Below are 27,654 nucleotides of genomic sequence, written 5' to 3' on the forward strand. Positions count from 1 at the left end.
TCACACCAAACTGAACTGTGACACTGTAGCAGACGACAGATGGCACCGTCATGCGGCGCTGTCCAAGATGGCGGCCAAGACAAAAGGCTGGCCGGGACTCGGCGTGGAGTGCAGGCTTGGCTAGCCGTGACCACTAACTGCTACACCGCTGCAGCGCCAGACATGCGCAGGACAATGGCCGGGAGTGTTCATCCAGCCAGAAAAAGAACAATGCTGGTGAGCAGATGTCACGCACTGCAACAGAACTGCTGCATGTACGCATGCGCCGTGGCTGCCTAGGCCCCATTTCCGGGTCCTCCCGTGTCCGCTCCCGTTAATTCTTTCTTGTTGATGCCTGCAAGTCAGTCGGTGCTGGCAACAAACCTCCCTGCCCCCCTGACGAGGGCTACTCTCTTCGCACATTAACATCGGCGTCTCGGCTTTCGCTGACGTTGATGATAGAAAAATTGCCATATTGATTTTATTCACGTGATAGAGACGATAATGGCGGCTGGCGTTGTTGTCACGTAATACACCGTCTAGCAATGTCGGCTGTGTACATGTGTGTGTGAGTGAGTGTGTATGTGAGTGAGTGCGTGCGTGCGAGCGTGCGTTCAGAGAGAGGCAGAAGGGAAGGCAATGAAATGAAGTTTAAAAAGCCCTCTAGGGTTAAAGATTTTTTTTCCTCAGCGGCTGTTCACATGTGTTGAACATAAATGATGCGCAAAACAAACAAACAAACAAACAAACAAACAAACAAACAAACAAACAAACAAACAAAACAAACAAACAAACAACAAACAAACCAACCAACCAACCAACCAACCAAACATACACACACACACACAGAGTTCAAATTAAATCAGTTTAATGGCGCTCCAACTCTGATGTGAACCCAATAAACATTGTGTATATAAACCTTTTCACAAAAATTCGAGTATTTTTTGCATTCATATAATGGGACTAGAATGTGTGTCACCATCATTGTGTACACAAGGTGAAGAGGGACGAGACAAGAGAGAGTTCAGTAAGAAGGTCGGCAGGTCAGACCACGTGACAAGGTGCATCTGCAAGAAGACCTGAAACCTGAAAGATTGACTGTGAGGACGAGAAAGTGAGTGGCGGAAATTTGAACAGCTGGTATCATGTGATGTGAATTGGTGAAGAGATGTGATGTGACGTTTCACACATTTTCTAACGTTATAAGATCTGACTTTGTCAAGTTAATTTTTCAAAAATATTCTCAACCTGAGGTCTCTAGTGTCTAGAGGACAGTAAGGAGACAGTGATATTACTGACTTCACCTGTAACAACTTCGAGTAACATCAATCTTCCACCAGAACGTTCCTTTACAAAGAAATTACTTTAGTAAACGGGTAGAAACAATTCTATAGATGTGAATAATTTTAAAATACATCTCCTTGTTTGTATTGTGGACTGAAGTGTCTATCTGCGAAATCCAAACTTTGATGTGTTGTTTATTTCATACTCTGCTACAAGATACAAAAAAGAAGATTTCTGTTATACTACACTTGTGTACAAATTGGTGAAATGTGCGACAGCAATACACAGACTCAACCTGCGATTAATCACATTGCCAAGTCACGTGACCATTCATTCAAGATGGTGGTCTTGATGGTGGCGAGGGAAGGGTGATTTCAAGACAAGAGGAGTATGAATAAACTGTGACTAGACTGTGAGGATGGTGTGACGAGAAGAGAGGAACTGAAGAATGAAGGCAGAGATTACACACATGAAACAGAGAAAGAAAACAACAGCAGCAACTACCATACCAACCACAAGAAATCAGCTTTGGAGCAGTGAGATATGGACAGCAATGGCAGCGATTCAAAATGCATCATGGAGACTGGAAAAGCCACAACAAATGAAACTCACCGATTTCAACAATTCTGAGACCAGTGTATGTCTGACAGTTGCAATGTACGGAGGAGAGGTTACTTTTTTTTCTTTCTAATAGTTCTGAAAGTTTCAACGATAAATACGGATTACTCTCAAAAACTCGATATTTCAAAAAAAAAAAAAAAAAAAAAAAAAAAAAAGAAAAAAAAAATCCCCGACAACGAGATGTGAACATACAAAGTCTGGTCTCACTTATTTCAAGCTCCATTGCAATGTTATTTTCAAAGGATCGGGTTTAATTCACTAAAATGTAATAATTTCCAAAATCAGAGAAAATACTTTTTTTCTTTACACGAATTTTTGAACACTGCAGTTCAAGGGTTAAAATCTTGTTTCGCGAGATGTATTAACAGGATTTTAAAAAAATTAATTATAAAAAATCACTGTAAATTTTCGTAACAAACTACATGTATTTTGATCACCAGCTAGCAACCTTAATTTCATGCTTGACTCGATCAGCCTTGAACTTTGAGAGTTCATTTATTTCATTTCACGTTCAGGTCCGATATTTTAAATATAAACCCAGCTTTAACTCAGAATTTTAAAAAAAAGGGTTGAATAAATTTTGTTTTTTAATTTTTTATTTACATTCTATTATAAAAAAAATATTTTAGAAAAATCGCCCAAGGAAATTCTGAAAATTCTAAGTAAATATTATTATCAACACACAATTTCAATATCAAAGAACTATTTCTTTACTAATCCGAGCTTTGGGTTTTTTGGTGATTTAAAAAAATTATCTTTTGTTTGTTTGCTTTGAAAAGTTTGAAAATTGATGATTACATGAGAGTCTAGACTCGTGTGTCATAAGATAACAGAACTGTACACAAAGGTTCCGATGATGACATGTAAACAGCCAAAAACACACATAACAAGTCAAAGGTCGCCTTCACATCGAAGACACTCCCTTCAAAAGACTTTAAATAGAAAAAAAGATTGTGGGACATTCATATACAGCAAACATTTTAATATACTAAACCAGTCATACATGAAAAGTTCTTGTGGCAAGATTTCGTTCAAAATCACATGCAGGATTTTGCCAGTCTTTGAAACAGGAATATACGATGATAAAACACGAATGCATATACACAAAAAGAGAGATAAGTGGGACTGTTACCATGGCACATCTTGCACCTGGCTTGAATGAACTTTGTACTTGGCACAGCAGAAAGATTGGAGTGAAATAGATATCTTTCATAAAATATTCTGTCATTCTTCAAACAGCTTTGTTTCTCCTGAGCTCCACTTGAAGTAAGTCAAATCCGGTAAGTGTTGTGGACTTCAGGACAACCGTGCTCTCTGATTGGCTGTACAGCCTGTCCTCTCCTCCCATCTGGTCAGTGTTGTATTCCTACACTGAGCCTTGAGGCTCAATCATCATCTCATCCTTCAGGTCCACAATCCGAGCTAAAGGACATTCTCCACAACGAGCCAACACTGTTTATTTATTTATTATTCTCCATCCTTCTCCCGGATTTAATCTTTTCCAGGGATTTGTACTCTTCACTGGCCAGGTAGAATAACACAGACTCTGAGCAGGTTTTTCAAAGATGCAAAGTTTAATTCTCCGCGCGGTAAACAAGTTCTCAGTTTCAGAGACACGAATTCCAAATACTTTTAGTTTCTTCTTTTTAAAAACCCAAACAAATAAAGCATGAAATATAATACTCTGGAACATTCAACTTTGAGCCTTTATTTCACTCTGGCCTGTCCTGAGTTCACTGTGTGACCAAGGTGGACTCACAACACATTCCTTCCACAAGAATATTGCGCGAGCGAAGGTGGCGCCAACACACAGTCTCTTGCATCTCGACCTTTGAACTTCAGCTCTTCGTCATCGCACAAGGTTCCGTAGGGGGGCGCTCCTCTCCCTGGCTTTGTCAATACTGTCCTGGTCTTCTGTCATAAACTGTGCGCCCACCCCATAAAATTTAACAGGTTTCTGTAGAAGTTTTTGTTGTTTCTTAATGGCAAGAACAAAGGCAAGGAAAATTGAACGTGTGGGGGACTTGAGCAGTGCCCGCCTTCAGACTTTCAGTCTTTGTTCACAGCTGATGGACTCCACGGACTGTCCTAACCTCACAGACCCAAAGACATCGGATATGTACATACGTGCATTCCTTTTTTTTCTTTTAAGTAGACAAAACTTGACATCGCCAATTAGAAACGTCCTTAGTGAATACTTTGTCTGTGTGATTGTTCACCATGGTTACCATCATTCCTCTGTACACATTGTCCACAACCAGGGCTGGTGCTGTGATCAGACTGTCACCGTCGTCTGGGATGTCAGCTGACCCACGCCATTCACAGTTCACAAATCACAAATCCTTGACTGCACCTCTTGGGTGCTACATTTAACCATCCCCTTCCCCCCAAAGTGGTTCCTCCCCCAGTGAACAGTTCTCATGGCAGTGTCTGACGTCAGAGCTATGTACAGATACAGTCCTGCCGAGTCTTTCTCTCGCCGAGTCCAATGGTGGCAAAGCCGCCGCCATGTCTTCAAGGTGTGACGTCACAGAGACAGGCTGGCGACAGGCGGACAACGGCAGGACATGGTGGTGTAGGTGGTGTAGGTGGTGGCGGTGGTGGTGGTGGTGGTGCTCCCACCAGCTGACGTCAGGACTGGCTGGAGTCACGGCGTTGGTGTAGTCTGTCATCCCAGAACCACAGGTCATTTGGCCGGAGACACGATGGAGGTGCTGTAGCCCTGTGTCCCGCAGGTGGGCAGGCCGAATGGGTTAACACTGGAGAAAGGGGAGGTAACTATACTGCTCATTCCTGCTGAAACACACCGCAAAGACCAGAACACGTTGAGCGATCACTAAGACTGAGGTGGACAGAAATACCATCGACACAATGTCATCTAGGGAGGATAAGGCAGCTTCTAGGGTCTGATTACAAACAAACAATTTTCAGTTTAAAGGTCATCGTTGTAATTAACCTCTTAAGCTTTGTCACTAGACAGAAACTTGTGGAAAAGACCTAACTATTGGTTTAAACAATAATAGAAATCTTTCTCTTCTTTTGTCAGTGCTCACTTTTGGCCTTCCTCTAGGTATTGGAGACACAAGTGTGTGACACAGAATGTCCAGCTCAGACCTAGCTTTTTTATAATTTTAATAATTTTTCCGGACAACTGAGATACTAATTGAACTCCTGTCAGGTCTAGCGCACGTCGTTCATGTCTAAACAGGCCTCTACTGTGTTATCAGTGCAGCCTCAATGTCAACCACATTAGGGTGACTTCAAGAAAACCTGAGCAAAGTTTGTAACAGTTTTTAACGGTGATGGCAATGAGCGAAACCTAGCTGCACGTGAGACTCGGCACGACTAAACAGAAATGTCAGATTCTACATTCAACAAGTTTGTCTGCGTTCAGCTCGCGAGGTTTTTAAACAACACAAAGTCAAACGCTGTGATTGTCAGGCTAAATACCAAATTTGTAAATGTCTAAGAGTATTTCTGACACTACACTATATAGACTGTCTAGTAGTGTGTCAGACATTATTCTATACAGACTACATGTCTAGCAGGCGGGCAAGGGAAATGTGAGAAACAATTTCAATAGATTGAATGCTGAGAAGGACACTACACGGACTAAAGATGAGACAGTAAGTTTCGGGGACAAATATGAGACACAATGTAACAATAACAAAGAGCTACAGTTAGTTTACATGAATACTTAACGTACGTTACATTACGTCACATTCCAGCTGGGCATGCGCCCACAATGTCACAACTTTTGAAAATTAACTCATTATCTCTGTATGGAATTTATTATTTACTCATTATTCCTATACAATCCCGGTTACGATCTGTTTAATAATTATTTCTACTCATACTATGCTGCCCTCTGTGATTTATTTATAAATGATTTCCAGACGTGAGGTCTATTCATAGAACACTTCAGCAAACAAACAGACTAATAATTCTTCTAGTTGTTAGTTTGTTCAGAATGTGAAAAACAGATACAATACTACAAACATGCCACGCAACCCACACGACAGAGGGTAGTTAAATAAATTTGAAAGAAATAGTTCAAAATTTCGACAAACGAATTATTTATCGTCAACAGCCACAGTCACGAAACCAACAAGAAAGCATGGCAAGAGACAACAACATGTTACACAGGCAGCTACAACACAACAATAGTTGTTATGATGTTTTCAAGGTGTGAGGACGGTGTGGGGATGACTGGCGATGAAGAGTGATGTGGCAAGCTTGCTAAGACTGGTGCTATGTCACAAAGCTACTAACGTGAAACAGGGGGTGGCTGGCCCAGGCCCCCTGGTAGGCGGGTGTCGGGCTGAGAGGCGGCCGGTACACGGGGGCAAAGGCACTTTTCTGCTTGGCTGACAGCGAGAACAGCCCTGGCCCACACGCCCCCGCAAAACCTGGGGTGGACCCATGGGGTGGGGCCGGGTGAGGCAGAGGTGGGGAGTTGCAAGAAGGAACTGTGGAGAAACAGAAGGACACTGAATGACTATCACGGATGGGAGATGTCTTCGGAGACATTGCCCCTGTCTCTTTGGTCATTGTCATATCTCTTGATTAGTCTAATATTAAGAAATGTTATGTTCATAGGCTCATAGACTTCACAATTCACTTATTATTCACCATTCATAGTCAAGGGTCGACAAAGACGATGAGTTTGTCAACAGTCATCGCATTAATAATGATGACGAAGACCAATATCAAGACCAGATGCTTTCAACACTATAAAGCTGTCAGATAATCTTACTTTTCTGTCTCCTGGTGTTTGGAAACTCATGATACAAATGATAGCACCAGCAGCGAGAAAACCCACGATCACTATTAGTCGGGTGGATATAGTCGGGTGTTTATCCACCAGAACAGAGGACAAAATATCTACAAGCTACTCCGTGAGGTGGCCATGTCTTACACACTTCACACCTGAGGCTGTTGAAGTGACAGGTGCAGGGGAGAGTGAGAGAGTGGAGGACTCATTACAGAGATAAGCTAGTGTGTGTGCGTGTGAGAGAGAGAGAGAGTCTGTGTGCATTTCAGCTTATTCGAAAAGAAATTAATAAAATATTTGATATAAAGACATTTTCAGATACATATATCACTCTGTTTATAAATATATCTTTTTGAAAATGATTTCTCATGTTTACCTGAAAAATATAGAAAATTGTGTGGATTTCTCATCATGGATTAGCTCGCGATGTTGGGGTACCAAAGTCAAATAGTTTTCAAGTCTTTCTTAAATTTTTGTGAACTATCCTTCAATGTCAGAAATGGATAAATTCAGTGGTAAAATAAAATGAGCAAAACGTGCAGGAAAAGAAGGTATATCACTGATAATGTTGAGTATAAACATCATGTGCAAAACATTTACTGAACATCATTAAAGGGAAAACATTCAGAACTCAAGTGTCGCTGCCTACCTGCTCCTAACCGACTCGCTTCATCGCGCAGGAAGTGGTCCAAACCTGAAAGGATGAATAAAGTTCATTTATTTAAAAAGAAGAAGTGGACTGCTTTTATTTTGTCATTTGTGCAATTCATCAGTTGGAATTAAATTTAATAACATTTTTAACACCAGCACTAAATCATATTTAGAAAAGCAAGCATAACTTCAATGTATATAAAACAAAAGAATTGACCAAAGAGTTTATAATTTATAAAGCCTTTTATATTTATAATGTATCCTTTTTCAACGTATATAGTATTTTATTATGGATTATAAAAATGGTAAAAAGAAAAAGTACTGAAATAAAAGCAGTAGATGTAAAAGATATGATCAGAATCAGGTCTCATATGGTCTCAGATATGATTTCATAAAGATACAAAATAGCGTAAATATAAATAATGCAAATCTTCGAATAAAATGTAATTAACAAAACGACTTGAAGTTAGCAGGCATTGAATATAATCTCGATAGCCAAAAAAAACAAAAAAACAAAAAACTAAAAACAAACAAACAAAAAACAAACAAAAACAAACAAACATAAACAAAAACAACAAAAAACCCCAACAAAACAAAACAAAAACAAGCAAACAAAAAACAAACAATACAACAAAATTGAACTTGCATAAGAGATCAGAAGAAAAAGAGAAAGCCGACGGTTTGCCACTCACCCATGTTGCCTAAGTGTCCTGCCCCGCTGTGGTAGCCGTTCATGGCGGGGTTGCTGCCGTACGCTCCCCCGTTGACGCTGTGGGGTGTGGAGCCGTTGGACCCGTAGCCCCGGGGGGACACACTGGAGCTCTGGCTTCGACTGTAGCCTGCAGTCGCCATGAACACCATCAGAAGTGAACATTCACAGGCACCAATGTGGACAACTTTATTTTTACGTATTAACCTCTAGTAATGAACCTGTATGTTTATGTCTGAACCTGTATGTTTTGTCAGACATTTTATTTGGTTTTGTACTGTGAATACAGTTGTATTCTAATGATAATCAGGAATTGAGCTCAGTAAGAGCCTGTAATGATCCATAGTCAATGCTGTCCCTTAACATATAACTCACATTCATACACACATTGACTCAGTCACGCACTCACAGACACACAGACACACAGACAAGAAAACACGGCCACGCGCGATGTGGGAGGAGAGGGAAGAGGTGGTATCAGGAGGAGAACACAGACAAAAGTAAATTCATCAGGACACCCGCCCCTCTCAAGGATGGCTCCTGTACCCGCAGTAGAAATGTTGGTGTCGGCGAATGACCCGAATCTTTGCTTTTTACTGCCATATTTAATTTCCCCACCCCTAATAAAACCTCTACCCCCCTGTTATTGTTATTTTTGTCGTGCATGTGTGTGTGTGTGTGTGTGCTGTAAATCAATCCATTTTGTAATGCATAGATAGAAGTGTTTTCAACAATACAACATTATTTCAGGAGCCATCCTTTCAAAAATAAATGTGGGTATTTATGCCACCCCATGCAGATTCATTCAGACAACAAGCTTTTCAGAAATTAATGAGACCCTCTCTCCAATATTCTTAATAAAAATAATTATAACTTTAGAATCAATACATTAAAAAAAATCTTGCATTAATACTGAGAATAGCAAAGGGAAATGCAAGCTGTACACTGTACAATCAGGCGGACAGCTTGTACGAGCTAAGAACAGCAGAGCTTCACCACATCTGCCAGAGCGTAACCATGGTTACAAGAGTGGAGACAAGATGGCAGGACTGTCGGTGATGTCACCAATAAACATGCTACACAGGAATGAGGATTGAGGAGACATGATGTAACACCAGCAACCACATGCATGGCAGTTAGTAGTGGTATGAAGTGATGGCGGGAGTCAGAGACTAAGTGGCTCACAACCAGAAGAGGAGGACGAGGAGGATGTCTGGACCACAAGCGGAGGTCGAGCATTGTGTTGAGGGAGGCAAGGTGGGGAGGGGCGGGGCACAGAATGAAGGTTGGAGAGAACACCAACCTTCTTCCCACTGACCGTTGACGGAGTCGGCCACACTGACGGCGAGCTGAGACGGGTAGGCGTTGAACCCCCCCATGGAGGTGTTATTCATGGCGGGGGAGCGGGGAGCCGGGAGGGGAAGCTGGTTGGGGTTGCGAGGCATGCTGTACAGGGCCTCTGCCAGGTCCGCCGCTCTCTTCAGGATGATTTCCTGCCACAAACACACACAGGATGGTGTTAGGAACGATGCACAGACAGGCAAACTGGCAATACTATGTAACACAATGTATGTCTCTCTGACACACACAGAGGATGGTAAACAAAATAAATATGTAAACATATACAAAGAGTGTTCTCCGATAATTTATCTTTTCCTTTCTTTTTGAACAATGTTCTTTAAGGCATGCGAGAGAAATTTTCCTCTCAAGCACTTTTTTATTAATCGAAAATGTTTGTAGCAACTTCGAATTCTCTATGCAGTCAGTCTGTGTGTGAGAGAGAGAGAGTCACAGTCTACACTTTGGTGATACGCTTGGAATTTGACAACGGCGGTAAACATGGAGCTCATGGTAGCTGTAGAATATGTTAATTCATTTCGCAGGCCAAATACTAATATCTGGAAATTTGATAGCAGACTGTTGACACCACGTGATCTGACAGTACATTATCTGTGTTAATACTACCTACCTTTGGCAACCTCTCCGGGTCTCCAGGGTGTCTGGGTACCAGCTTCATCAAACGCTGGAAGCCGTAGTCAATGGTCGGCTCTGTCAGCGCTGCCATCAAAATGAATCATTCGTCAAGTTTGAGGCTAACAACTAAAATAAATTTCTCAATACATAAAATTATTCAGATATACAAACCGAGAGTACATGATCCTCGACTTTCTTTGGGCACTAGCAATACTGTCTAACAAGCACAGAAACTACAAATTTTTGAGTGGCATCATGTGTCTTTTTTTTTTCGTGTTCTCACACAATCACTGAATGTCAAAGAGACATTTTATTGTTCTAAAATATTGTGAAATATCAAGCATGGATTGTATGTATCAGCGTGCACATTTTTTTAATTATTATTCTTTATCTTTAAAAAAGAAGTACTTATTGTAACCAATATTTTAAAGGGATACTAAAGGGTAGTGATAAGGCTGTGGCGACAGTCAAACGTTTCAAAAATAGATTTAGTTAGAATTACAGAGCACGAGAGCGATACAGGAGAAATAAAGGATTCGTTTCTCACTTAATTACCACTTATTAGCACTATTTCGGTTGCCGATGTTTATAAAAATCGAAAAAATCCAGTGAAATCGACCCTTGTGTCCTTCCGCCGAGTAGCTACGATAGCTTCCCGAGATGAGTCAAGCAGACGAGTCTTTTGTGACGTCACAAACGACAGGAAGTGTCTGTGGTCATTGCTAGGATAGTGATCGGTGGTGTCTCTTAGTTGGATTTGTGATCTCCAAAGTCATCAACTATCGAGATGGCCATGAATAATGTTCAATTTTACCAATTTGAAACCACTTGCATCAGCTCACAATCGACTGCACATCCTCGGAGACGAGGAAAATGTTGCAGCAGTCGAAGCACAAAGCAGGTACGTAGGACCAGAGATCTGTAGGGACAGATCTCTGGTAGGACTATAGAAGTAAGTCATACTGTGTGCACGGGAACAGAAAGTGAACGCATGCTTTACCTTCAAGCACTTTAAATAAACATAATGCACTCAAACTCTTTACACTGGCATTGTTGTTGACGAATTCACTTCGTAGTGTATTTAAAAAATAAAATTACATTTGGTATGCTAATTATTTCCTCACACACACCGGAATATTCACATTGTATATGATAATTGGGTTTTAAGTGAACTTTCCTAAGGATAGTTTAAAAAATTAATAGTTTGAAATATCTGTATTTAAATATTTTAAACATACTTTAATATAATACTATTTGCAGCCTTTTTTGGGGATATAGTTTGAATAATTACACTAATGACTTACTTTATAACAACGATGAATAGAATTCAAGCAGAGACGTTTGCTTTATATGTTATTATGCCTGTGCTTTTAACTTATATGTTTGTTGTTTAAATGTGTATTTACATAGATTCATTTATCACAGTTTCAGACTGGTGCATTTGTGAGCATTGTGAGGAAGGGCCACAACAAATGTTGAAGCATAAAAAAATGTAGAGTAAAAGCTTAAAAGTGAATTGTCAAGAAAATGTTCCCTATACATCAGGAAAATTGTTACATTTATCCAAATCCAGTTATTGGACACACTTCGTATCAGATGCATCATGTATCTGACATGAATTGTAAAATAAAATCTTCCCTTTGTTAACATTAATTTCTTTTATTTGTTCAAACTCAGGTATGGGACACACTTTATCTTTATGTCCAAAACAAATCTTGCATGCATCTGGCATTTTTATTTTACAAACATCATTTCTGAAATACTTGGTGCTGAATTTACCTTTCATTCTTTATTTTCTTACAAACTAATAACAATGCAAGGAAAACTGTGTGAGAACTGATTTCTTTCTTTGACATAATATACAGACATGTGGCTTAATCTTTTTATTTCCTCAAGTTCCACTGCATGTGAATTTTTCATTTGATTGCTCTGTAAGCATTTAAAACAGTTTCAACAATGTATTTTGTCATAATTTTCTTAATTCTTGCACAGTTATGGATTCCAATAAACCAAGTGGACAATTTGAGACACATGTGTGTTTGTGTACTTGTCAAAGGTTGAACATTTAGGAAGCCTAAAAGAGTGTGGCTGTGATGTCCAGGAGTAATGATGGCCACAGAGAGCTGTCTTGGCATATGGTTATAAATTTGACTTCTATGTGACACTCATCTATAGTTGTGATAGAGGGGTTGCTACACTGCCTGCAGACACTCAGCAGCTCCTCCAACTTCTTTTCGTGAATGATAAATTTTCTTTCCAGGAAGGGATTTGTGCCCAGTTCATCTTTCTGAGAATTCCTAGAGACAAATATCGAGACTAAAATCATAGTTAAAACCATAAATCATTTTTATAGCTAAATATCAGCTTAAATTGTTGTGCTAGCATGTTTCTGATATAAACTATCAAGTACTGACTGTTTGTTAGTAACTGCAATATAAATTTTGTTTACTGGTGCTCCTCGACTGCTGAATTATTCCACTCTGAGGTGTCATTTTCATTTTCTGACTCCCATATCAATATCAGGATCACACCTAGCAGACATTTATAGACACAATTTCCTTCTTTTTCATTGCATTATGAAAAAAATTTATCCACATAAAAATTTTACAAAGCCATATAAAATTATATTTTTATCTAAGTGTTTAAAACTGCACATATTTTTGGCCTTGAATATCCTTATAAGAAGAAAATATCTGGCACAGTTTGTGGAATTCATGCCAATTTTAGATAAAAGAGATGTGTAAGAGAAAAGAACTAAAAAGTGGCCATTACCTTTCAGGATTGGAGCTGAGATCTGGTCTGGACCTCTTTATTTAAGCACAGTTGAACTGTTTGTTGTGACTGACTTGTTATAGTCTGAACATTAAAGTTTTATAAAGTAATCATTCCACAAAACATTAAAACAATAATAAAACATGTATGATTATACCATGTGATCAAGCTATTATTTTTAATTCTTTACAGTATCCAACATAAAACACAATCAGTAATATTACTCTAATTTTCAAATGTTGAAATATCAATTCTAACTTCCGCAGTGTACTGCACATAGATTTCACTACTATTGTTGATAAGCTCATTATGTAGGAAATACCTTTCACATGAATTTCATTGTTTTTAGATTTCATAAACAAATAGGCTGTCTTTTCAAAAATATGAATTTAAAAATATTTCATTTTATAAAAGCAAACAATGATTTTTAAAAAAATAATGTAACAAGTGACAGGATTTCAACAATCATTTCTTTTACACTTTCAGTTTGATGCTGACATTTTTCATTTATTATGCATGTACTATGAATTTTTACCTATTGAAACCCGCTTATTATAAGTACCACATAACACGTTTATTGTTTTATAGATATATATATACAGTCTTTGATATATGTATATTGTAATGTTATCTACCAATAATGAAAAGTGCATTTTGTAAACACAGTAACAGTACATAGCACTGACACTGACCTGTTTATGTTGTAGTCGTTTGGCAAGTGAAACTCGTCTGTCAGATAGATCCTTCATTCTTTTTCGAGAAATTTCATTGTGTTGAAAAATGGTCGGAATTGCATCTGGCAGAAGCTGTGCCTTGAAGGCCGAATCTAACTGTTCGGACATTTCGGGTCCGGCTAGTAAAGCACTGATCGTCAACAAAATGCTTGCATAACACCTCCCACTCTCTGTGCTCCCAAACGTGTGGCATCGAGCCTTGTTATTGTATGACACACTCTTTTTGTAAGGCTCGATCTGTCTTTCGGAAAATGATGACAATGTCGAATCTTTTCCCATTTTTTCGTGGCAATCGGGTGCAGGCATGGTTCGGTCTCACATGTAAACAATCCTACTGAAACGTCATAAGGTCACGTGATCGAGAACGAGAGTTCGTCGAAGCAGACGAAAGAGTCCGTGTAATTTCTCTTCTTAAACGCAACATTCTACTACAGACCTTCAACTTTTTTCACATGAACAGACATGAAAATAGACGAGATTCAAATTGATCCTACTATTTACGAGTTTCTAAGCAGTTTAATTTTCCCTTTAGTATCCCTTTAAGGTCAGAAACAAGAATGGACTCAGTGACATTGCACGCACACACACACACAGTCTCTCTTTCTCGCACACAGACACACACAGAGTACAGCAGGCTCTCATCTTAACCACCCAGAGCCATCAATTAGGTTTCCTATTTTGTTGGTTTGTTTCTCAAAGGGGGGTAACTGGCTGTGGCGCGGTCGTGTGATGAGAGTTACCTGCCAACAGCCCCGTAACATGCTGTCCCCAGGGCTCATACGCACGCGAGGTCGCAGTTATGGCGGCTAGAGTGGGGTCCGGGGGTCACAACAGACACAAAACCACAGACATGCTGATTTGTCTAAAGCTTTTGATGTCGCACAACTGCCCGAGACACGCACCCACTGAAATACCGAATCTGACCTCTCACCCCGCCACCTCACTTTCAAAAAAGCCATAAACTCTCCTCCCTCCCTTTTAAAAAAAAATCTTGATTTGTGTTGTTAGGTCTCATTTTTTTCTAGCTAGGTCACAAACTTATAAAAAGCGATTAAGTCACAAGTTTCTAAGAAAATTGTGTTTTTTAAATGTCTAACTTTTCTAAGTGATCTCAGTTAAGCTACATCACAGAATTTTTACAGCAAATTTCGTTGTTTCTGAAGACCGTTGACAGTCACCCACGTGAAGGTGAGATTTCTATGAAAGTGTTACTTGTCCTTGTCACTACAGTGGCTTTGTCTTCTCTCAGACTTTGTCACCAAAGCCGGCACCGAGACACATCTTAGTCAAGGTGCCAAACCTCCCAGCTCGCATTTTACCCGGGAAACACCTCCAAAATCTCGGTTAAACAGAAAAGTGAAGGCGGGCGGAAGAGAGCGGGGTGTCTGTGTTTGTGTGTCGCCAGCAAGCTTCAGTCTAAAACAAAGAGCACGACCCAGAATCCATTAATTTCGGCAGTTGGTCCATTTAATGTCTCATCCTACTTTCATAGCTCACTGCCCCTGCCACACTTGACAAATGCATTCAGGCTGCTGGCCTTCTGGCTCCTCGGGATGGTGCAGTCCTCATCCTTTTATTGCGGTCCGGTGACAATGAAGCAAGAACCCTCCCGACAACTTCTCCAAACACTCTGGTCATGCGTTACATCGGAGGGACACAGTCTGTCCACAACTCGGAATATTTCTCCGTCACGCTGTCTGTCTATTCTCCTCTCCCATCTTTTTCAAACTCCCCCTGACAGTTGTATGTAAAAATTATGCTTTTTTCTGTCACTCGCTTCATAATGGAGTTCATGGGGTGCCCCAATATCCTGAGAATGGGAGGCAGTTTTTCTGAGGGTGCCATCGTCGATGATAAATCTGTGCAGCGCCCTCTGCCGCGGCGGAAAATGATTCACTGAAAGCTTGTTTATTCTTCGTGCCATCAAGCTTTCTTCGACTTTTTATAAATGTCGATGTTATCGTTAACATCATTAAAATATTGATGCGAAGAGAACTGAGGTCCAATAAAAATCGTGAGACGAGGAGACAGGGCCGCAGGCGTCCATCAAATGTACCTCTATGACTGATATCTACCTCTGTGATTTTATGTACCTCTATGATTTAATCATCCTTAAGCGACCTTTCATCTCGCTTCTCCTCCTTCTATCTTTGCCAGCGTCTTTGTCATCATAACCATCCACCAGCCACAGACAGAAGCTCATAAATTCTAAATTTTTTATTTAGTGGAGTTCTCAGGTATTCTGCGGGTACAGCTTTTAGTGTTGAATGTTTTTAGAAGTCACCTGCCTGACAATACAGCAATACATAATGTCGCTCCCGACAGCAGCATGGTGTGTAGCAGTGTGTAGCACAGTGTGTAACATAGTGTGTAGCTTAGTGTGTAGTATGGTGTGTAGCATAGTTTGCAGCATAGTGTGTAGCATAGTGTGTGTAGCAGATGCTGAAGCAGACAGGAGTAAGCAATAGAGACCAGACAGGAATGAAGCACTGGAGATCAGTCAACTCTCCAAACTACGGGTGGAGATGGAGGATAGAGGGTCGATAACCCTCCAGGCTTGATGCTTGGTGGGGAAACAAGGGCGCCATCTAGAGAGTAGCCATCACCCGACATTTACTGCAGGCGCAGGTAGTAGCATCAGGGTAGACAGCACCATCACAGTGATAACAGCACCGGGTAGACTGACTACACAGCTCTCTCATAATGATAACAGCACCGGGTAGACTGACTAGACAGCGGTAGACACTGACTAGACAGCTCTCTCACAGTGATAACATGATAACAGCACCGGGTAGACTGACTAGACAGCTCCATCACAGTGACAACAACACAACTCTACACATCGTTCCTCATGTCAGGTTTCGACTGCTTCAAGATGACGACAGTGAAGACAATACTAAAGGAGGAAAAGATGGAATCGCAGGAAAGAGCCTTACCTGTGTAAACAAAGCGTCCAGGTGCACCTTTACAGAATTGTTTGGATTTGTAAGACAACGTGACCTCCACAACCCCAGGGATGTGACGGGGTGGCGTCTGTACCCGTATGGCGTGTGAAGTAATGAGCTGAAACATAAAGCACACATAGTGAGCTGACAGAGAAAATAAGACCAAACATGAAGTGAAACAATAAGATCACTAACTACATGCACTTCACCACTTCTTACAATTCACAACTTTTATTATTTGCGCCCCAAGAGAGAAACTAGATGCTTGTGACTATCTTTAGTACAATGGGTACATAATACGATTTACCGACACGGGATTGATTAATTCTTTGAGTAACACCGGATTAATTGGCATGCATTGGCGGCAGCAAACTATTTGAAAATCTAAGAATTCTTAACATTTTAATAACATTATGAGATATAAAGTTCTTGTCCTGTTCTGAGGACTCGTTTAATTTAAACATGTCCAATATATCTCGTGGGTTTAGGTTTCGGTGTGTTTAGTGTCTGGCGTGTCATTCGGGTAGAAATACCAGAAGTATGATGGACTTTTAAACTGTAAACAGAATGGCGAAGGTTGGTAGTGAGTAAGCCAACTGATGTTCAAAGATGGAGGAGGTAATCAAGTCGTTTTGGACTTGTTTCCTGAGTTATCTTTGCCTGCCTGTCTGGACGCGATGGCTTGACTACACGAAGTGTTGACTTCTTGTTGTTTTTCTCTTCAACAAACTTTCCACGGGATCATCAGCAAACTAACCAAGATTCTCGTGCATTCTCGCTAAATGGCGCAGCGATCTTTGCTGAACACTCCCGGCATATGGACTACCCCCTGACAAAGGTAGGAGCGGCAGAACACCCCGGGTGTTGTTTCTGACAGGTGTTCCTGTCCTCGACACCATCCACCCGGTCTGTCAGCTCACAGTCGGGCCTTTCAGCCGGCGGAGTCATTTGCATGCAATTTCCAGAAGCTTCTTAAAGAGTGCAGAGCCAAGAGCGGGCGGCGACTCCCCGCGACTCCAGGCTTGACCCCCGGATCATTCAATCAGCAAGTCTTGGCGAGCCTTCCACGAAACAGTCTCGGCTACCGGCCGTCAACATGGCGGGGGCCCGATCTGCTCTTTCTTGTCGATCTCATCGGGAAGCACGCTTGCCGGCTGCCGCTGAATCTCAAATGATTTTTTTTAATTCCGAGAACATTAATTTCGACTTTTAAAGAATTCTTGACAATAAACATGGAAAATCGCGGTGTTGTTAACAGGACAATGGCTGCGTTTATTTGGATCCAGAGGACCGATCTCCAGCAGGCGACACGAGAAGGAAAAATAAACAGAAAGAATGGTCGGCGCTCTGTTTAACTAACATTCACAATTAATTAGAAAGACATCTATAACCATTTGATTATCTAGGATTATTAATTACTGTAACTAACCATCTCCCATTTAGGACAAAAGGCAGTGTCTGAAGTAGGTACTTGGTATTGTCACTCAGTAACTGCTCGGAGGATAAATTGAGTTTCGGCGAGGATCGTGTGAATGACATCTGCACTTTGCATTATCAGAGACTTGTGAATTGTCATAAGGTTTTTTTATATTAATTTTTATAAATTTTGAGTTACTTATTTTTCTATTGAGGTAATACATTATTTGTGCTGGTCAGCGATTGTGACAATGCTCTTAGTGATAATTCTAGTTCTCGGTGAAACAACTGGTGAACAGTCAAAAATAAATAAAAACTGAATCTCCTTTTCTTCTGGTCCGCCACTAAAGTGTTTTGCTGTCAAGAGGTGCCAAGGACTAACAGTGAGTGATGTCACCATGGCGGACTGCTGGCCTTATAAGCATGGTCTTTACACGCGAAAGAAGCTGGGAAGGCAGTGGAATCACCTAGTCCTCCCGACTGTTTTTTTCTCAGACCATTTGTCAGACTATAGGGCAACACCTCGTCATCGTCCGCGCGAGGACTTGGCATGCCCCCTCCCTCCCTACCCCCGCCTCCGCCCCCGCCTCTTTCTCTCTCAGATCACGATCGGCGCGAGGCGTGGACGGTGCAGTGCGCGTGCGCTGTCTTGATGGAGCGAGAATTAAGCACGCCATTGAGCCACAGTCTTCATCAGACCACTTGCTTCCGGTAACCAAGACCCTGGTGTGGGCGCAACTGTTGTAAGAATGGTGGTGAAAGTTTAGAGGCCAGAGATAGTAGAATAGTAACAAACCTCTTCGCCTCATCTGGCTGAGGCATCAGTACCTCCCACACGTCTGATTCGGTCACCAGTACCTCCCACGTGACTTTATTATACATGTTTTAGCGAGTTTTGTTCTTTTGAGATTTTAATGAAAGTTTCCATGTTTCCAGACAGCGGGTGAGGACGGACCCCAGGATTGGCTACCAGAGAGGCCAACCTCTCTTTCTTTCCTGTAGTGAAGAACGATGCTGCAGGTGTTGTTTGTATACAGACACAGAGTGACAAGATGGACATTACATATAACGACCAATGTTAATATAGTTTATTGCCACCAGCGACTGTGGGCGTGAGCTGTGCTCAGCCTCTTGGCGGCAGGACAGGAAAATACTGCGGCGGACGGTAGTTTGGACAAACCGAGTGAATGGCGTATTACAGCGCCCCCTAGGAAAGGCATGGTAGTCGTTAATTTGAAGGGTAGCTAATGAGTAAATGGATGCAAAATACAGGGCAGACAGGGTGCTATATCAACATGTACCTGACCACGGCAGGTAGGGCATCGTTTCTGCCCTCATTTTGACTCAACGGTAGAACACCTGGACTCGGACTGGAGCGAGCTGTGTGTGACTCTTTTATTTTTTCAGAAGAAAGGTAATACAAAGAAAGCAATAAAAATGGAGAAGAGAAGTGATATAGAATCAATAAAATCCTAAAATGCATGGAAAGTGACAATAACATAAACAGTATCTAACGGCGCCGAAGGAGACACTTTCACAGCCTCCTCACAGCGGAGGGTCTGTGAAGCAGGTTAGTAACAATAAGCAAGAGGACAAGAAGACTCCAGTGCTCACCTCACTCCACACAAGCATGGTCCCGAAGACAACTTGCAGACCATCGAAGAAGTTATCGCCGATGATGATGACGGTTGTGCCCCCTGTCGTCCACCCTTCGCTGGGGCAGATAGCCTTGATGATGGGGGTAGCTGCAGTGTAGCCAACACACACAAGACACACAAGTTATATGCAATCACTCACTCAGAGGTCAGGCTCATCTACCCGGGCTAATGCACACTACATGCCAGGAATAAACGCTGCCATGCATAATTTACCGTTAAAACCGTTACAGCTTCTCGCCACGCCTGCGTACAAACCATAGTGACAGGGAGAGGGAGCGAACACGTGCGCGTCCACACACACAAACACGCAGTCTAGTCAAGAGAAAACACACACAAACACGCAGTCTAGTCAAGTGAACACACACACACACACGCAGTCTAGTCAAGTGAACACACACACAAACACGCACACACACACACACACACACACACACGCACAGTCTAGTCAAGTGAAAACACATACACACACACAAACACGCAGTCTAATCAAGTGAACGCACGCACACACACGTGGAGCAGTAGGAATACACAGTAATACAGTCACAGACAAGCGAACGACACACAGACGCAGACAGACAAATAACTAGAACACTAAATAAATCATGAAAGAAATAAAGGGAATTGAACGTGCACAGAGATCATATTCGTCGAAAAAGTTAGCGAGGTCCTGCTTTTGGTGAATCATTGCTAAAATCTTCTGGCACCTGCTTCAGGGTGGAAGGACACATTGCAGGATTTAGTTTCTTTCATTTGTTTAGAAGCTGAAGTCGTTCAGTGCAGTCTTGAAATACTTTAGCATCTACTGCATCGACATTCGACAATCATCGCAAAAAAATGAGTTGGGAGTGTCGGACAGGACCTCTGGACGGTTGTCTTTAGGGATGGGAGTGTGGGTCGTGTGTGTGTGTCTGTTTGCGAGTGTGAACAATTAATTTTTTTATTATATGCATGATGGATCAATAGACTGTAAAAGCTGTTTCTATTGCCTATAAAACTGTTCTATTTTGGTGTCAACAATCTGTCATTTTCTAGCCTATTAACAATCGGTCATCATCCAGCATATCAACAGTCATTGTCGAGCCTGATGACTACATTGTCGCCTCGACTCTATCCACCCTCTGCATGTCTATAAGCACGAATAGTGAGAATACATTTCTCTGTAGTCAGAATACATCTGCCTCAGTTGTCCTCCCCTTACCTGTCTGACCGAAAGTCTTGGAAACAAGACCGGAACTAGATTTCCTCAATGGCCTGCTCTCTATGGCATCAGCTGCGTCTAGCGGGCCAAAGTGCTCGAGTGCATCTGTTTGTCCACAGAAAACAGGTCATTGGCTGGGTCACATGGGGTCACATGTGGGAGGAGTTGTGTTCAGATCCTGTGTCCATCCTATTCCGTCCATCCTCCCTCCTTTATAAGTCTTTGTTTCCGGTAGGGTAGTTTTTCCGTTTAGCTACTCGCTCGCCTGTCAATGTGAGCGAACGTTGCCATTGACTACTAAGGTGACGGAAGAGTAAACATCCGGGCTGGAATGCAAATCTGCTTTCTACGTCATCACTTTGTGTGATGAACATGAAATGTGTTCTCGCTAGACGGGGCTCGGACATGGAGGGTGGATCTGGGCGGCTTGGAATGGGCGGCGAGGATGAAGTTTGACAGACTCATGGAAGCCAAGAACATATGTCACAGCCAGGAGCGAGTGATGGAAGACAAGAAGACAGATATGACAGCGAGTAACGACTCATGGAAGACACGAAGACAGATATGACAGCTAGGAGCGACTCATGGAAGACAAGAAGACAGATGTCACAGCAAAGAGCGACTCATCGAAGACAAGAAGACAGAGAGGACAGCTAGGAGCGACCAAATGGATATGGAAATATAATTGTGAGGAAAGAATCATGTTGGCTTAACATTTTTAAAAGTTATATAAGTGCTGGATTACAATGTGTTATCAAACTTATTTAACTTTATTTACAGAACTAAACTTTGTACCGTGCCTGATATCTGATATTTTAAACATTTATTAACACACTCATCACCTCCCACCACCACATCACCCTATCAACTCATTCGTGTTAGTGTAAAAATCTTATGAAAAATGAAAAGATAACGAATTGTTTCAGTGCAAACAAAACCTTCTGCTTGGTCTTGTCTGTTTCTATAAGCCAGAATATAGGTCAGACTATGTCGGTCGTATACATTATTAATCTACCTAAAACATCTACAATTTCCATAAACATATTTTATATAAGCATATTTTATGATTTATGATGCAAACGAGGTTCCATAAAAGAATCAATGGTGTGGTTGGGGTCATGTTGGCAAATACATGGCCAGATGTCTGGCACCGAGGCCAGTGTGGTGGTGCAGCAGATTTAATTCATTGCCGGCGCTGGCGCAGGACCGATGAGGCCGGAACCTGAAACCGCTTCTATTGTTTCCGGACCGTTTGTTTCTCCCCCGACCCTGGCAGCATTGGGATTCTACTGCTCTCACACAATTTCCACTTAATTGCCTGCTACACTCTTACACTGTACTGCTCTGTCATCAGACCATCTCTGCCTGCTGTGTGTAGATGTCATGAGCTAAAACCCTCTGTGTTCCTCCCTACATCCCCACCCCACCACACCCACCCCAGCCTGCCTCTCCATCTCTCTCTCTGTGAAATGATGATGTAGCGAGAGATAAACGAGCGCAGTTGGCGTGCGACTGGCCACAGACACTGAGCACAACTTATCTCTTCCTATCTCGATCGTTTTCCAGGGCTGGTCGAGATTTAACGATATTTTCTTTTCAAAAGTTTTTTTTCCTGATTTACTAGGTTGAGAAAATAGCATGTTAATAAAACTACATACAAAATATATTCCTACTCTGGTGTTTGCATAAAGCAAAATGTCCGGTTCATATTCTGTTTGTATCCGCATGTCTGCCGGCCTGTCTATGGTTCACTTTGATGTATCAAACGCTTTTTTAAAATCTCTCAAAACACATTTAATCATGATTATTAATTATTTTAAGCAGAAGCCATTTCTTTCCTACAAATTATCTGTATATTATCTATAGATTCTTTGCCATTGAATGTTTGAACACGTTTGCTCTTTACTTAATAAATTATTAGATGCTGCTCTGCTAATTAGTAGTCGTATGTAGTAATGTCTGGTTTATTAGAATTGATCGTATTTATAAAATTAGAAATCATTTTTCCATCTAGCCCTGCAAGTCACTGCAAATCTTGTTTATCTGTGGTCTTCTTGCCCCAAACCAAGCAGTTTGCTGGTGGTTATGGTGGTTCAGGGTGGTTTGATGTACAAACCAGAGTTTGAGGACAGCCGCGACTGTGTCCGTCTGACTGTGACAGCTTCCTACACAGCGATGACACCACAGTCACTACACATACACACTGGTACCACCATCACATGCGCACCACAACATCAACTGGCGTGAACTGGTTACAGCTACAAGCAAGAAACAGCAAGCAACTGTAACAACAACAACAACAGCGGAAAGCGATGTCGAATATTGATGAGACTGATTGCAAAAATGTATCGATGACAGAGCAAGGAAAACCGTGGACTGTCGCTGCAGACAAACAAACAAACAAACAAACAAACAAACAAACAAACAAACAAACAAACAAACAACAAAACAAAAAACAAAACAAACAAAACAAAACAAACGAAAACGTGTGTCTGTGTGCGTGGTGTGTGTGGTGTGTATATGAGTGTGTGTCTGTGTGTGTATAGTATATATATATATGTGTGTGTGAGTGTGTAGTGTGTGTGTTGTGTGTCTGTCTGTGTGTCTGTGCGCGTGTGCTACGGCCTACGAGCCACATGCACGGAGCCATTTATCAGTAGCCGCCCGGTAATCAGTCGCCACATCAGTATCGCCGCATCCTTTCTCTGCATAATGTCGTCAAAAATTGAGTTTGTGGGATATCACAGATTGAGTCTTCGCGCCGGTCACTGATGAAAAATGTGAATTATTCATATGAGATCGAGTTATTGTCATCTTCACCGCCCTGATATTTCTGACTTGTCCCCAGCACACCAAACCTATTCTCATCAGTACTTGAAAAAGAATTTAACAGTTCTTTTTTTGTTTTTTTTTGATGTGATGTCACTTAAACAAAACACTTGCAACACGAACAAGAAATATCCATTATCGTACAGCGAACATCATAAATAGGTTCGCTTCAAAGACTTCATGGTATCTGTATTTGGTCACAGAACATCAAGTACAAGAATTCCATCAAACCTTTTCTCGCTAAAGCCCATTACAGAGTGGGAAACATTTCTGGTCCATAAAGCTTCTCACAATTAATGGCGGCAGCTTCTCTCATCGCCAGAGTGACGATGACCCGCGGTAAGTGTCTCGCACATGCTCCCATCTCAGCAAAATATTCATGAGGTTCTGCTAGCCCCAAACCAATTACCTTCCAAATACTTCCATGAACAACTACTTTTGTGAGTGGTGTCAGATGTGTCCATTATCTCCCCCTAGCAGTCCTTCAGTCACTGACCGATCATTTTCCCCTATCGTCACCTATTAGGGAATGTTAGGGTGAGCATGTGACACTCCCAGATGACTACCATTGACCCTTCTGAATGGACATACTATGGAACTCTTTCTCTGCTCTATAGAAGGCTTAATACACCACGGAAAGCTCTTTGCTTTAGTGCGGTAAAGAAGACTCAATACACTAAAGAAAACTCAACAAACAAATGTTGACCAAAAAATAGCAGAAATGTTTAAATCTTTACATCCATAGACACTCCGTCAACAGTCCAGCAAGAAAACCTAAAATTGTTGACGAACAAACAAATCAGAAATCCACTCAGCCGCTAAAGAATACAAGCAGACACATCTCGTCTGTAAGAAAGCCTCTCCGGGGCTCAGTTTCGCCGAGCAGGTCTGGGCGGTGGCGAACTCTCGACAGACGGCGCACAAGACGCGAGAGTTGGAGACAGTGGCTCCCCCTTGGAGACAGTTGCTCCCCCTTGCGCCTTGTGTGGGTCCAGCCATCCGTTCGCTGTGCGCGGCGCTCATATTGACTCATTATCTCCAATCGCAGCCGCATATTAAGAGAATCTCGCTGTCTCGCCGGAACCGTTTCTGTTTAATATGATTTTGTACCGTCCGTGCTTTAGTGGAGTTTAAACTGCACACGCGTACGATGAACTGTAAATGCTTTTAGCGAATGATGCGGGAAATCGTTATTTTGCACACAGAAAAAAAAAAAAAAGATAAAAAAGAGAAAAGAAACAACAGTTTATCGGCCAAAAAAAAAAAACTAAAATTAACCCAGGGATACCTTTAGTACACAGCAGCTACAGCAAAGCATTAATATAGATAACTCTACTATAGGATAGTTTAAACACTGCAGGATAGTTTTAGGATAGCTTCAGTGCACAAACAACAGGATTAGTTTAGTTTGTGGTGCAAGCTTTTGTGGACACGCTATCGTTATTATTTGTAAACGCAAAAGATTTGTTATTTCAGGGAAATGATTCATAGGAACATTCTGGTTTACTGTCTGGCGAACATCAAAGATGAATGATAAGTAATTGTAATAAATGGTGAACAAACAAACATTAAAAAATGCAACAAAAGACACAGGCACATGCATGGCACAGAGTAAGGACTACACCATAACAATCAGTAACACCAGTACAGACTGTTCACAATAAGTATCACCACATAAACGGTTATTTCTTGTTACTCTTTCCTCTGTGTACGACTGTGCGTGCATGTGCGCTCTTTGTGTATGTGTCTGTGCGCGTTTCGTGATCCTTGGGATGCTACAGTGAGTGAGAGAAGCCATGCACTTAATTGTCCCCATATGTACATAACTAAGAAGACACTAGACTGTTCGCTAAAGAAGCATCCCGGCATGCAGTGGTGACAGGGGACAGAGGGGCTAGACCAAAAGTCAAAGGTAGCTACCTCCTTCAGTAGGGTCCAGTCGCCGAGCCCTGCGGCCATGTTTGGAGTTGTTGTGGACAAACATGTTGTCCGACACCGCCAGCAGGGGGCCATCGATAGACGGGGACATGGAGATCGCCACCTGTCAGAAAGCTCTCCAGGTAAGTCAACATTTCACAGAGGCAACACCACAAAACGCGTTTAGCTACAGGTGAGAATTCACACGAAGACAGACTGCATGTTAGAACTTGAACTAAGATAGCTACATCTCCGGGTTTAAATATGTTTGCACACAGACGACAGAAAAACATCGTGGTAAAGGATGAAAACGAAGAAATCGTTAAAAACAAAACTACATGTTGTAGGATGGCAGAAGGCGGTTCGAACACAAATCCCGGCTTCTGACAGTGTGACCGAGGTGAGGATGCCAGCGACACGACAGGTGAGAACCTACCTGAAATCGGCGCATGTCCCGAGGATTTCCTGCGTTCTTTAAACAGTTCTGGTTGCACTTCATGAAGAACTTCAGAAAGAATCTGCAATGACAAGCAGCAAGCAAGTTGTAGATGTACGAGAGATGCACAGCTTCCTGCATATACACACATGATGAGATAGTCACGGGTCTAAGGGTGGGAAGAGGCGGATGCAAATACGACAGATACAAGAATACCAAATCGACAATTAGTCTGACGAAATAAACAGCAAAATTCATTAATTTACTAGAGAAGTTTGACACTGGAAAATCCACAAAATAGTTAGGTGTAGGAAATACATGAAAAATACTACATCATCCAAGTGGACAGGCACTTGCTATCCATCCTTTTGCTTACAGTAACTATAAGTGTCGTCCCTCTGGCGTGATCAGAGCCCTTAAACCTCCAACAAGTAGAATCTTTACAGGATTTTACTATAATGTAAATTGTTATTTCTTGCCCTTTTCATCTAGCCATTAAAGTTTCTTTACACTCTGCTAAAGTGTCCACTACAATAATATTATAATTTCCAGTATGAACAATAATCTTGTTACGCTCCAGTACATAATAATCTTATTATGTTTCAAAATGAACAATAATATTATAATGAAAAATAATCTTGTTGTATTCAGAACATGAATAATCGTCAGGAAAAAATTACGAGGACAACGAACTATCTCTCTCTCACTCACACACAGAGGACACTTTTCTCTATTTCAGTATTGTATATCAAATTTTCCGAGGAGTAAAGGTGACTGAATAAACCCGTGGTACCGACAAACCAGTGCAACTGGAAGACATCAGTTGCTATAATAAATGCCATAATAATTCATGTCGGAAATCAGGCTCGACTCGCACTTAGTTCAAAGCTGCAAATGTGACGAACACTGAGATATTACACTTTAAATGGATTGTAAGGGTAAATAAAACTGCTTAGAACCTCGTGAAGAGTAGGATCCACTTGAATCTCGTCTATTTTCGTGTCTGTTCATATGGAAAAAGTTGAAGGTTTTGTAGTATGCTGTGCTTAATAAGAGAAATTACACGGGACTCTTTCGTTTACTTAGACGAAGTCTCTCTCTCCGTCACGTGACCTTATGACATGTGACCAAGACTGCTTACCAAGTGAAACTGACTGTTTTTTTATAATTTTTAAAACTGTGCTTTGAAAAGTTCACTTTAAAACCTAAATAAACTCACGGGATACCACGATGACGACGTCAAATCTTCACAATGACGACAGACACTTCATGTACGTCTCTGACTGACGTCACAATGACCTCACACACTTCCTGTACGTCTCTGACTGACGTCACACCCATTCTCGTCTGCCTGACCATCTCGGGAAGCTATCGTGGTTACTCGGCGGAAGGACACAAGGGTCGATTTCACTGGATTTTTTCGATTTTTATAAACATCGGCAACCGAAATAGTTCTAATAAGTGGTAATTAAGTGAGAAACGAATCATTTATTTCTTCTGTATCGCTCTCGTGCTCTGTAATTGTAACTAAATATATGTGTTAACGTTTTGGCAGTCGCCACAGCCTTATCATAAGCCTTGGGTATACCTTTAACCTGACCGCCGAAACAGATGTGCGAGCTGATCAAGTACTCTTCAGAGGAGAAAGAGGCCCATAAATGGGAGATCACCCTGAGGCCACGCTTGCCCACCTGCGGTGGCGCCAGTGCGCAAGTTAGATAACTCTAGCAGCAAGAAAAAGAAGCAAGATGGCGTCA

The 27,654-nt window shown here is 41.5% G+C and overlaps 1 protein-coding gene across 10 annotated transcripts in view; it reads right to left on the reverse strand.

Annotated features, from left to right (window-relative positions):
* Positions 1–830: 830 nt before the first annotated feature.
* The window catches only part of LOC112564759 (transcription factor COE3-like), a 48,610-nt gene continuing 21,786 nt past the window's right edge, over positions 831–27,654 (reverse strand). For 2 of the 10 annotated variants that reach the window (XM_025239807.1, XM_025239809.1), the window contains exons 7-17: positions 25,898–25,979; positions 25,465–25,585; positions 20,716–20,820; positions 19,474–19,604; positions 16,435–16,561; positions 9,988–10,076; positions 9,322–9,511; positions 8,002–8,148; positions 7,308–7,352; positions 6,157–6,353; positions 831–4,680 (exon numbers count right to left, since the gene is read on the reverse strand). In XM_025239807.1, the coding sequence (XP_025095592.1) occupies positions 4,672–4,680; positions 6,157–6,353; positions 7,308–7,352; positions 8,002–8,148; positions 9,322–9,511; positions 9,988–10,076; positions 16,435–16,561; positions 19,474–19,604; positions 20,716–20,820; positions 25,465–25,585; positions 25,898–25,979 (1,243 nt within the window). In that variant the 3' untranslated portion in view covers positions 831–4,671. Of the gene's footprint in view, positions 4,681–6,156; positions 6,354–7,307; positions 7,353–8,001; positions 8,149–9,321; positions 9,512–9,987; positions 10,077–16,434; positions 16,562–19,473; positions 19,617–20,715; positions 20,821–25,464; positions 25,586–25,897; positions 25,980–27,654 lie in introns of all 10 variants that reach the window. The other 8 variants (XM_025239815.1, XM_025239816.1, XM_025239817.1 and 5 more) reach the window with 6 other exon arrangements.

The sequence above is a fragment of the Pomacea canaliculata genome, linkage group LG5 (assembly GCF_003073045.1).
Source record: "Pomacea canaliculata isolate SZHN2017 linkage group LG5, ASM307304v1, whole genome shotgun sequence".
NCBI lineage: Eukaryota > Metazoa > Mollusca > Gastropoda > Architaenioglossa > Ampullariidae > Pomacea > Pomacea canaliculata.